At 35.7% G+C, this 13,524-nt stretch overlaps 1 protein-coding gene across 1 annotated transcript in view; it reads left to right on the forward strand.

Annotated features, from left to right (window-relative positions):
• Nucleotides 1-13,524, forward strand: part of PARD3B (par-3 family cell polarity regulator beta) — a 588,698-nt gene that overhangs the window by 184,791 nt on the left and 390,383 nt on the right. Inside the window, exons 6-7 of the mRNA XM_023732913.1 lie at nucleotides 6,622-6,708; nucleotides 12,676-12,801. Of these exons, the coding sequence (XP_023588681.1) occupies nucleotides 6,622-6,708; nucleotides 12,676-12,801 (213 nt within the window). The remainder of the gene's footprint in view (nucleotides 1-6,621; nucleotides 6,709-12,675; nucleotides 12,802-13,524) is intronic.

The following is a 13,524-nucleotide window of genomic DNA, read 5'->3' on the forward strand; positions in this document are numbered from 1 at the left end:
AAAATTAAGCATGAATTTTTTAGCCAGGAATTTGACACGCCACTCTTAAGATTTAATCTCAAACTAATGATTTAGCCTCATCTTCTACCATTCTTTGTTTAGAAAAAAAAAAATGTTATTAGAGTCAATTTGGATTATTGGCTGATCCTCCAGTGTTCCCACAAACCATCTAGGAGCAGTACCGTGGTGCAGGCCGTTTCCTCTTATGCGTGAGCCCTCTCCACCCCCTTGTCTACAATTTCTAGTAGATAAACGTATTTGCCCTTCATAATCCCGTCTCAAGTGCCACCTCCTTCAGGAAGATTTTCCTGATCCTAGCTCCCCTTCCCGACCCTGTACCCTCCTTCTTGGAATGACACCAGAAGGTGCCCTGTTTTGAAACTCATATATGTCGCAGTGGCTAAGAGACCCTGCTTTGGAGTGCAGTAAATGCTAATATGAGTCCTAACTCTACCCCCATATGAATGGTGTGATGTTGGACGAGATATTGAACTTCTCTAAACTTCAGTTTCCCTATCTATAAAATGGAAATGATATAGTACATGTCTACATTATAGATTTGGCATGAGGAGTACATGTTATAACATGCAGAAGGCGATTTCCACATTGCCTTTCAAATAGTAGTTTAATTCGTTGAGAATTTACTTCTATTACTAGTACTGTTATTATTCTCTTGCTTTGTGTTATATTTTATTATGTATCTTATCCCTCCCCTAGATTATAAACATCTCAAATGTACTGGCTTTTGTTTTCTCCCTTGCAGAACTTCCCCACCAGAGTTACTCAGTATTTGTTGAATTCAAGTGAATTAAGTCAATCTTACCACCATCACAAAAAAATACTTTATTAAATTTTCATTTGGTACATTTGTATCATCAAGCTATTTCTCCATCAAGTAGAGTGTGGGGTCATCTGCAAACTCTTCTGAGAGGTTTCTCTCTGCAGAGTGTCTCTCACACCATCACATATGACTGACCTGTGCATCAGTCCCTAAAGAACACCAGCTAACATTGCTGTGTGTACGTCAGCAATCTAATCAAGAAGAAAACTTGTTCCTCAGTCCTACAGTATTTAAGAATTCTTTAAAAAGTCTTGTTGAGGAAATAGATTAAGAAATCTGAAAGCTTGAAGTAGATTATTCCCTTCTTACCCGTTAGCTTATCTTCCCTGAGAAAATTCTAATAGTCATACCAATAGCTAACATTTATTGAACTCTTTGTATGTATGACATGCATGTGTTTTCTATTTTTCTCATTAAAACCAGCAATGCTATTAGGGATTTACCCTAATATCCTCATTGCACAAATAATGAAACTGAAGTTTGGGGTCTTAGTTGAAATAACTTACTCAGATACTAGACTCAATCTAATGTTGTTTACCACTCGGACATATTTTCTTTGTAATTAAATAAATACATCGTAATTTTCTTCTGAAATAAAATATCTTCCTCTTTCTGCCTCAGTCTCTTCTTAACTTCAGTGAACGATCTATCACTGAGGGGATTAATCCCAGTGTTAATGCATGCTTTTCATTTGCCTAGTGTGAAGAAATTACACCTACAAACCTCCTTAGCTTCTGTTGCATTCTCTCACTCAAGTTTCAAGTCTTTCTTCTGGATGGAAACCAATTGAAGAACTTTCTGTCTAGCTTTAACAGAGTAGCCATTCATAATGACAGTTCCATTTTTAACCACTGATTCTATAGCTTTGCCCATTCTTTCTCTTAAGCCCTTAGATCGATAGCAACTGGTTCCAGTGATTATTTTAATCAGTTTTGTCAATGGATCTTCGAAAATTCAGCTTGTTTAATGCTAGTTAATCTAATGATTTGTGACCATCTGCTTCTATTTTAATATGTCTTATAAAGTTGTTTAAAGCTGGCTTTTGTGATGTCTTATTGGAATTTTCTCACCACCTTTTTTGTCTAAAGGAAATATTTTTCCTTCACCTGCAGAGTTCCTTTTTTTTTTTTTTTTTGGTCTCTTTTTCAAAAGTATCTCTCAATCTCTTTTTTCTTTCCATTGCTAGGATCTCCTTTCCACCTCATTCTCTGCATTTTCCATTCTCAGACTATCTTCCAGCTTATCTCCTGACAGCTGCACTGTTCCCCAACGCATAAATAAATACATACATATCCTACTTACTGGTCCCTAAACTTACTCTGTAGTTTGTATAAACAAATAACATTAATAGCATATTTTCATATTTTAGTAAAATCTCACTTTATAAGATATATAGTGAAATAATTGTGCCCAGTCCTACTAGCTGTGCTTTGTCTTCTAAGAAGGGTATGTATACAGAGATTTCTACAGCAGTCCAGATAATATTTATAGTACCTAGGTTTTTATTTTATTTTAAAACAAAAGAAAATATGTGGACTGGCCTGTAAGACTTTTTGTTTGTTTGTTTTTAAATGTTTTTCTTTCTTGAAAGAAATAATGGATAAAATTTGATAAAGTGCATGGTGCAACATGGTCTGTGTAAAACTCGTTGATGTTATTGGATGCTATCTAGTCAATTCTGACTCATAGTAACCCCATGTGACAAAGTAGAACTGCCCCATAGGGTTTTCTAGGCTGTAATCTTTATGGAAGTAGATTGCCAGACCTTTCTCCTGAAGAGCCTCTGGGTGGATTTGAAGTGCCAACCTTTCAGTTAGCAGCAGAGCACTTAACTGTTGTGCCAACAGGGCTCCTTTAAAACTGTTGTTGTTGTTCGGTGCCATCGAATCGGTTCCCACTCATAGCTACCCTGTATACAAGAGAACGAAACACTGCCCAGTCCTTTACCATCCTCACAGTCGTTGCTATGTTTGAGCCCATTGTTGCAGCCACTCTATCAATTCATCTCCTTGAGGGACTTCCTCTTTTTCACTGACCTTCCAGCATGATGCCCTTCTCTAGGAACTGGTCCCTCCTGATAACATGTCCAAAGTACGTGAGACGAAGTCTCGCATCCTTGCTTCCAAGGGGTACTCTGGCTGTATTTCTTCCAAGACAGACTTGTTCATTATTCTAGAAGTCCATGGTATATTCAGTATTCTTTGCCAACATCATAATTCAAAGGCATCAGTTCTTCTTCGATCTCCGTTATTCATGTCCAGCTTTTGCATGCATATGAGGTGATGGAAAATACCATGGCTTGGGTGAGGTGTTCCTTAGTCCTCAAGATGCTATCTTTGCTTTTTAACACTTTAAAGAGGTCTTCTGCAGCAGATTTGCCCAATGCAATATGTTGTTTGATTTCTTGACTATTGCTTCCATGGGTGTTGATTGTGGATCCAAGTAAAATAAAATCCTTGACAACTTCAGTATTTTCTCCATTTATTATAAAGCTGCTTATTGGTCCAGTTGTGAGGATTTTTGTTTTCTTTATGTTGAGGTATAATCCATACTGAAGGCTGTAGTGTTTGATCTTCATCAGTAAGGCTTCAAGTCCTCTTCGCTTTCAGCAAACAAGGTTGTGTCATTTGCATAAGGCAGGTTGTGAATGAGTCTTCCTCCAATCCTGATGCCAGATTCTTCTTCATATAGTGCAGCTTCTCAGATTATTTGCCCAGCATACAGATTGAATAAGTATGGTGAAAGGATACAACCCTGACACACACCTTTCCTGATTTTAAACTATGCAGTATTCCCTAGTTGTGTTCAAAAGACAGCCTCGTGGTCTGTGTACAGGTTCCTCCTGAGCACAGTTACGTGTTCTGGAATTCAGTAGACTAGTTTTCTAAAACACCCCAAAAATCCATTGCCATCGAGTTGATTCCAACTCATAGTGAGCCCATAGGCGTTTCTGAGGCTGTAAACCTGTAAGGAAGCAGGCTACGTATCTTTCTCCCATGGAGCCACTGGTGGTTTCTAACCGCCGACCTTTCAGTTCGCATCTTTAACCACTGTGTCATCAGGGCTCCTTAGTTTTCTAAAAGTGCTTCGTATTATAATAAATAAAATTTTTTATGAATTTTTTCTGTAATAGTAATAAAATTGTCAAAACCTTCATATTCAAAGAATTGACTATCGTGTGTAATGATAGAGTAAAAGTTTACTCTGCAGTATTGAAAAAGGGGATGTTGTAAAGTAGAAATCAACCTTAAAACTGCATATAAAAAATAAGTTTTAGCATTTTAAAATAAGATTGATTGATTAAACAAATTATAAGATTTACATTATTTAAAAAGAACAAAAAAAAACCCATTGCTATCGAGTCGATTCTGACTCACGGTGATCCTGTAGGACAGAGTAGAACTGCTGCATAGGGTTTCCAAGGAGCGACTGGTAGATTTGAACTGCCAAGCTTTTAGTTAGCAGTCGAGCTGTTAACCACTGCACCACTAGGGCTCTTTACATTATTAAGTGAATGTAAAAATATAGAATTGGTAATTACTAAAGAGTATCAGTATGATACATAGAATTTATTATGTTTTATAGGAGGGATTTTGACTGGGGTAAAGAAATATTTGTGAGATTAAAAAAAATGAGAATCCATTAAAACTGTCCTAAAAATTTTTAAGCTGGAATCTTGAAGTCTACACTAGACTAAACACTTATATTCCAAAAGCCTCTGTACATTAAGTATGTGTATTACCTATCAGCGTGTGGATACTTGATACATTTATTAGGAAAAGATTTGTGTTATACTCTGCAAAACTATAAAAATACATTATAAAGATAAAAGATAATAATGGTTAAACAAGATTTTAGTCTCCATTTTAAAAAGTCTTTAAAACAGTAATGTAACCCTAGAATGCTTTGGGTTTAGTCTTCCACAAATGCCTACAAATGAACTACATTATCTAAAAAATAATGAAGATCTGTTATTACATAAAAATTGCTTTTTGGTCTATTAAAAGCATACAACTTTCTTTGCCCACTAAACATTTTATATTCAGTGTTTATAATGCATACATATTTATGACATTTCATATACCTATATTCATATAAATGTCCATATCTGCACAAATAAAGTATAGAAAAGAATCTATTTTATCCCAGGATATCACTTTAAAATTTATTTTGTTTCTAACTTTTATTCCAGGCTTCTCATATAACCTGCTTGACTGAACAAGTTTTAAATATATCAGCAATATCTGGGTAAAACTCATTTGAAATTTATTATCGGATTTGAAATTCCATCGTAGTGCACAAATTCTAGAAATTGACATACTCTTTTGTGCAGTTCTTAATGATAATAGGTTTACGTAAAAAAAAAACTTACATTAAGCCTAATCCACTGATGAGAATACATTAAATGTATTTATTTTAGATCACTGATAATTTAGAGACTACTTCATGCAGAGTGAATTCATCAGTCGTTTTGCTTTCTTTCTTATTGCTGTTCTCAACTTTCTAGCAAGGAGCCAAAATTTCACCATTTTCATTTTGGAGGAGAAAAGCATGTGTAGCAGCTGTAGCTCTTAATTTGACATTTAGTTTCAGGTCATTTCCACATAAATAGGAGACAATAGAGACATACTTACAATTTCTATAACAGGACTGTTTGCTTCAACTTTATCATTTTTCCTCTGGCAATTGTATTTTCTCTGTCTGGGATTAAAGGAACCAATAATTGTTCATAGTTATTATTTTTCATCTTTATGAAAACTTGTTACTTCTACTTTCTATTACCCAAAAGCTCCCAATGTCTTGTATATTTCAGTCATGTGCTCTATGTGTTAATGTTTCTAGCTCATCCTTTTCTCAGTCTGCTGCAGGTTAGGTGGGTCAGGCTTTCTATTTCTTTCTATAATACATTTTTTTCTAGGCTTTGCAACCTCTTTTTCTATCTCTTAAACAATTTTTTTTAAAAAAAGGAGGTGAAAATTTGGAATTGTTCCATTGAATGCAAGTGATGCCTTATTGAAAGGCAAGTTTAGGTCTTGATTTATAATGCTTTGAACATTCCTGTATGTGTCACCAATTGTGGCTTCACAACCATTGTAAAATGCGATTCTGTGCTTTTTCTAATAAATATGTATTTTATTTCATTTTCCTACTGCTCTGAAAAAACAGCCTACGTTACACTTAAGCATAGATATGCTTACTTGCATGTATTTTATGATCTGTCCAGTGTGTTTCAAGTGCATCTCAATGGGGAGAAATTTCATTTTTGTGTATATCCTTTTAAACATGTTGATTTATGCAGATTAAGTTAAGTAGGAAGTTATTTTTGTAGACAGTCATTTTCATTTGTTCCATTTGTAGGAAAAAAAACAATCAAATAGTCTTTTAAACATTTTATTCTCTGGATCTTCTAAACGTACCAGCAAATCATGTACTTGTGTGATTTCATCTCTGCTTTTGAATTTACAGAGCCCTTTGTGCAGTGGTTAAGAGCTCGGCTGTTAACCAAAAGGTCAGCAGTTCAAATCCACCAGCCAGCTACTCCTTGGAAACCCTATGGAACAGTTCTATTCTGTCCTCTAGGGTTGCTATGAGTCAGAATCAACTCGATGCTAACAAGTTTGTTTTTTGTTTTTGTTTTTTGTTTATTGAATTTACAGTAGTTGATATAATCCTTAGGTGGGTTTTTTCTTTTTATGTCTTTTTTCTTTTTTTTTTTTTTTTAATGTGCCTCATCTGGTTTTTGGCAGAGGCTCATCTGTGTTCTTGTTTTTTCTGCCCAGTGATATGACAAGAACAGTGGAAATTTCTGGGGAAGGAGGCCCCTTGGGAATACATGTAGTGCCCTTCTTTTCATCTCTGAGTGGAAGGTAAGATGTTTTCCTTATTTCTGATGCTCAAGCTAATGAAAACATGACTTGTGCTCATTTCCCCAAACATTTTCAAAACAGGTTTAAGCATGTATCACTCTTATTCAGATGGATACCTCAAGATATACTTTTGCTGGCCACTTACGTGTTAGAAGCAAAATAAAAATCATTTACTTTTGGGGTGCAATAGAAGAGAAAAAAATCAATCAGAGCTTCTGCATTTACAAGTAATTATGAAGTACTTTCTTAAAACATCCTTATCAATGACGCATAGTGAACAGAGTACTTAGCAAAGATTTTAACATATTGTTAGACAAGTCACAACAGAATTCTTTAATATTCCAAAATATACTTCAGCAAGTGAATATAGTGATTCCAAGTTGATATTTCTTGTGAGACCATGTCTAACATTGGCACATAAACACTGACATTTAGAAAATGAGAATAATAGTGAGACTTTGTATTCTGAGCCTCAGGTATATAGAAACTTAGAATAATAAACATTCCTATTCCTAAATAACTATATAGAAAGTTGTGTATGTTTGGTGATTTTAGCTATAGTAACAAAATGTGGTCATGCTATTTATTTTTCTTTTCTAAAATAAGTTAATTAAAAATAGTTTACCATATCCTTTTGAAATTTTAAAGACATATTACTGGTAAATGGTCATTTAGCTTATGCTAGCATTTCTTGAAATTCGTATGTATCTAACTGGATGTAAAACTTGTTTTCTTAAAGAAAATTAAAGTGTGTGCCTATGATCTAATATTACTATTATAACAACCTTAAAGAACTACTATTAGATATTAGATCATTTTCAATCAGGTGACTGCTTCTAGCACTGCATTCATATTGACAAAGGTTATCAGAAGCTTAAAAAGAAAATCAGTTTCTCACTGATGTGACATGATTTTAATTAATTGGCTAAATTCTTTTCTTAGATTAAATGCATCATTGAAAAGGCAAAATGCTGTGTTTTAGGTTAGGATATCAAAGACCAGAAAAGTCAAATGATTTGCCTAAGGTGGCACACACAAAATTCCGGAACTCTTGGCATGCCCTCACTCCATAGCTCTTTTAGCACAAAAATTTTCCCAAAGGTTATATAGTATTAATTCACTGGTTCTGCATATTTACTCAGTTCAGCCTGCCATATAGTGCGGAGACCAGATTTAGCCATGTTATTTTGGTTGGCATCATGTTCAGCAGGTAGCCCTCTGCTACCTGTAATTGCAGAGTCCTCACCTTTTTTTGCAAATAACATCTGATGCCAGGCACTTGCTGGAATGAAATTTCCCTAAAAAGAAATGAACCAAAAAGTTAGTGGCTCTCATTGTCTCATTTCCTGCATGTGTTAATAAGCGTGTTTATAAATGTTACGGGTTATGGCACAGGACAGGCAGAGGTTGTTTTTGATAGACAGGGTGAGTATTTACCTAGCTGTCTTGAGAAATTCTAATGGTTCTTGGCAGAAGTGTACTGATGGAGCTTTGTGAAATAGCAGAGTGGTTAAATTACAGGCCCTTTAGCTTAATGAAGCTGGAATAGAACACAAGATCCTCCCAATTTCCAAAACATGAGAAAATATACAATGTGACAGTCACCATACGTCATTTTCAGTAGTTCTGAAAGCAAGTTGACCCTTTAGACCAGAAATCACCTTCTCTCACTTCAGATGAGGGAAATTCACTAGAATGTATTGATTTTCTCCCTTCTCCTTCCTGGTTCTGATTTCTAACATAAGCCTAAAAGTAAGAATAGTAGAAAGAGCATTGAACTTGGATTCAGAACAATTGGATTTAAATCCCAGTCTCTTTTTTGCAGCAAATCCCCTAATAATTTACCTCTTGTTAGATGGGTATTTGAATACCTATTTTACATCAAAGTTATAGGATTTAAAAGATGTTAAAAATGTGAAATCCCTTGTAAACATATAGCAGATGAACACGCAAAATATCAGTATTGTTATTATTGCTAAAACAAAATGTCTTGGATAAGAAAGTTTTCCAAGTTCATGGTCAAGTGTTCAGAAACTTGGTGAAATAGTTCTGCCAATTTTTTTTTTGTTTGTTTGTTTTTGCTATTCACTGGTATTGTAGAAAGGAAATTTAATTAAAAAACATTAAAAATAATATGGAAGTGGAGTCATGAGCCAATCAAAGTTAAGAAGTAATGAGTACAGGCTGAAACAGCACACTTAACTCAACCCATGTGTCTAGATGCAGCCACATACAGAGGCATGTCAGACAAGTGTCTGACCTCACAATGCCATATGGTTTCACTATGTGAGTACGGGGAGTTAGTTAAGGTCATAATGGAATACTTGCTTCTTAATTTCCTTCCATTGATTGGTTTGTGTTATTATTTTAAATTAGAATTTACATTTAATTCTTTGCTAAGACTACAGTAATTGGCTTTGCCTCTAATTTATTAGTTTTTTTCTTTTTTCTTTTAGAAAAATACTGCTACACCTGTTGTTGAATAAGAAAGCTTATCTAAGTTAGGACATCCTGAGTAAGATATGTGGTTGCTGTGCTAGATAAGGCCTCAGTGAATTAATTAGATGCCAAGCATAAGGGTGCTGAGAGCTGCTGGTATTGAGGGTCATTGGCTTTCACAGTAAAAACGAAACAAAACAGACATACAAAAATCTGTATCCTTGCAAGTAAAAAGCAACTCAATTTCATTCATTTTTTTAGAGAAATGTCAAAGTGATCTTTAGAATTAAAAGGATGACATTTCAGGTTTTCCAGTAAATAAAGATATACCCCAGTTTCTTAGTAAAAACAGTTCAACATGAGAGAGAAGAAGAAGGAAGGGCTGTTTGAAGAGTGGCACATCATGTGAGAAGAGGAAATGTTTAGGTAAAAATTATTTTCGAGTAGTCAAGGCCATGTGATACAGAGGGGAGAACAATAAGGGGCAGCAAGAGTGTAGGCTGAGGCCTAAATGATGATTAGAAGAGCAAGGCATTGTCCATTACCCATCTTATTCTGCAGGGCTGTGGATTTCAGCATCCTTTATATCTGCTCGTTAATGTAAATGAACTGGTTAGTCTCGGCCTATAACTCCTTGACAGTATTAATCTTTAAATCCTGCTTGCCTTGGTCCTAAATGAGACAGCTACCACAGCCGACCAGTTTGGGGTAAAGAGGATTATGAGAGAATCTTTTCTGAGCCTTCTCACTGGTCTGGATGAAATCTAACTGAAGGGACTCCATCCCTTCTGTGGAACAGAGAGGGCAGCAGTGGTTTGTTGCAAGGAACCAAACTAATAAAATCAGTCAGTTTTGTATTTTACCAAAATTACCTCTGACACACCGGTTTTACAGTTGGGCTTATTCCGTCAATAAATTTTTCATGGAAAGTTAGGTTATTTCGATGAGTGAGATACACATAGCATACTCCAGCTGTAATATACCAGTTAAATTGCAACCCAGTGGCCTGAAAGAATTAATTCATCTCCCAAAATGTGAAATTAAATCCTAGGGAGTAACATTACATGACTGATGATGTACTGAATTAAATTAAAGGAAGACTTGAATGCTTGTTAAAAAAATATCACTTACATAAACTAGTTTATAACCATATGTGAGCCTTCTAATGGATCATGTTATTGTGACTCCACCATAATGAAAATCCAAAAACCTATTAGAGTGCTGTTTAATTTAGGGGAAAAAAAAATACTGTTTTGTCCTATTTAGGTTTTTTTTTTTTTTTTTTGCATTGCTAATAGTTTAATTTTTAATATTAAGTTATGAGATTAAGATTAGATTAATATCTTAAAAATATTAATTTGAATCCAGATCCTATATCAAATAGATGTGTCCCCTTCTGTCTTTCACACAGAATACGTTTGATTAATTTCCTGACATACTAGAACTACAAAATGAAACATAACACCTCGCCTCACACTTGTGCCTATGAGCTGAGCCTTCCCTGCAGTGGGTGGCATGACTATTTGCTGTTCTCTCTCTTGCAATAGCATGCTGCATCCACTGAACGTTTTTGAAGTAGAAACTTTTAAATATCACAGCATGTGCCTTGCCCATTGACATCTTGAAATCGCATGAGCTCATTAAATGACCTGGAGCCCTGGAGGGAGATGCTCAACTTTGGGACTGTTCCAAACAGGAGGATTGGTTTGCTCCTATACTGGCATTATAGACTGCCCTTTTTCCATGGCTGACCCTATTATTCATGCATAAAATGTGCTCATATTTTATTTAGATTTGATATTGAATGCAAAGAAACTATGTAATAGCACACAAAGCACCTATACAAAAGAGAATGACAAAGTAGAAAATAAGAGGACAAAGAAGGTGGAAACTGCGGTTTCTCCAAACCCAGCAGATTTGTCTTGAAGGACATATTTTTCTTTCTTACTCTGAGACATAGCAAGGACCCTGTCATGCTATAAGGAGAAGGGAAACCCCTCAAATGAGAAATAGCTAAAATATACAAGTCCCATTTCTTTTAGTTATTGGTTTTGATACTACCAATATGTAACAGAGTCGCAGATATGTATACATAATACATATATATGTATGTATTTACACTTGGGGTTGCCATGAGTCAGAACCGACTCAATGGCAACAGGTTTGGTTGTGTGTGTGTATGTGTGAGATTTAATTCTTTATTCTCATGCCATTGTTTTCTTTCTTTCCTTCTTCACCAGCCCCACTCTTCTCCTGACTCTAATCCACAGCCAAAAGTACTAGGAGTCCCTGGATATTCTCTCCGAATCCACTGTTTCCCTTGTTGAAATTTCAGACAACTCCCAAAGGCCTGCCTTCATCATATCACTGCCCTTGTCAGAAGTGGGCTGTGGTGGGTGGTCTATTTCATCTTCATTAGAATAAATTCACCTGCTGGTGTTCCAGACTCACGTATGTGGCACTGGCTTCTCTGTTCAGTGTTAGCTCCCCACACTCCTCCTCACCCAAACCCAGCTTACACAAACACATGGTGTCCAACCGTCCTCTGTGTGTATGCTCTCTGTAAAAAAAAAAAAACCCAAATCTGTTGCCATCGAGTCAATTCTGACTCATAGTGACCCTGTAGGACAGAGTAGAACTGCTTCATAGAGTTTCTAAGGCTGTAATCTTTATGGAAGCAGACTGCCATATCTTTCTCCTTTGGAGCAGCTGGTGGGTTCGAACTACCAACCTTTCGGTTAGCAGCTGAATGCTTTAACCACTGTGCCTCCAGGGCTCCTTAACTCTCTTTACTCCTCTCCAAATCCTTCTAATTCTTCAGATCCGGTTTATATCACCACTTTTTCCCCAAATCCTTTTGGAAAAACCCTAGGCCATTGCAGTCTCCCGTTTTTGAACTTCTGCTGTACTCTGAGTCTGTGCTGACCAAGCTACCTGGCTCTGATCCTTCACCTTGTCTCATGTTCCTCCTCCTGAGCACATAGAAAATATGCAACACATGCCTGATTCAGCAACACTAAAAAAGGGATTTATATTCCTTCTAAACTGAGTAATAAGATCTTCCCTTAAATATTTGTTTACTTCTTAGCATGCAAATTATTAGAACAGGTAGTTACACTGTAGAAAATGAAGTGAATACCTAATCCTCTCACATCACTAAATATCAAGTTGGCAACTGGGCACTAAGTTATTACAGTAAGCTGTAATGCTCTCTTCCAAACTATGAGTCTTTTGTCTCATCTAATCCACTGAGCTATATCGGCCTTTTCTAAGTTACTGGAAGCCTGAGAAATGAGGTCACAGGCTAATGTTCTCTGTGTTGGTATGTATGTTTGTCTTGAAGGGCTTTTTCCCTTTTAGTGAAGTTTCTTTTTTTTAAACTAAGGAATTCATAAATAGTTGTCTGAAATAAAGCATAATTTCTTTTGTAAATACAAATCAATACTTATTTCTGAATAGTTACAAGTGGAGAAATAATTAGCATGTTATTATTCAGTATTTCTATTTTAACCTGGATTTTGCATTTAGGATTCTAGGACTCTTCATCCGAGGCATTGAAGAAAACAGCAGGTCCAAGAGGGAGGGACTATTTCATGAAAATGAATGTATTATAAAAATCAACAATGTGGATCTCGTAGACAAAACCTTTACTCAGTAAGCATTTTTTCATTGTTTTACTTACTTTATCGATTCCTGGAATGTTTATGATCATCACTGAACTCATTATGATCAAAATTATAGGTAGAATTTCCAGTCAGTTCCCTTGAATGACCCCCAGAACATCCATTTTCAAATGAATTTTATGTTTTAGCATACTGAAAGGTGGTCTGCACATGTCCCTGCCAGCCCTAAGTGTGTTAATCTGTGAAATATAGCATCCTTTCTGCCTGGTTGTCATGCGGGGCTATCTCTGGAAGGGTTTGTTTTTCTTACGACATGGGTCAGTTAGACTGGTATTTAATGACTCTTTGCGCAGATTGTTAATTCAGCTTATTAATTAACTTACTTGGTGTCAGTAGTCTTCCCTTAAACTAAAAAATCTGTGAGAGATGTCTGTGAAACCAATAAAAAAAAAAAATTACAATGCTCTCCCTCAAAAAACGTCTCTGCCTGCATGTGACAATGTGATGGAAATAGGTTCCTGTACCTAAAAATTACAGTGTGTTGCAGTTTGATACGCACACACACACATATGTATACACACGTACAAACTTATATTGACATTGCAGGGATTCTGGAACAAGGGAATAAATACTAATACTCCTTAGTAATGATCACCAGCCTCTGTTGTTTCTAACTAAAACAGCTCATGGTATATCTTCTCTGTGGTCATTAGTCAAGAAATGAAGCTTTAAAAGAGTATATTTCTTAAAATGA

The sequence above is a fragment of the Trichechus manatus genome, unplaced genomic scaffold (assembly GCF_000243295.1).
Source record: "Trichechus manatus latirostris isolate Lorelei unplaced genomic scaffold, TriManLat1.0 scaffold00056, whole genome shotgun sequence".
NCBI lineage: Eukaryota > Metazoa > Chordata > Mammalia > Sirenia > Trichechidae > Trichechus > Trichechus manatus.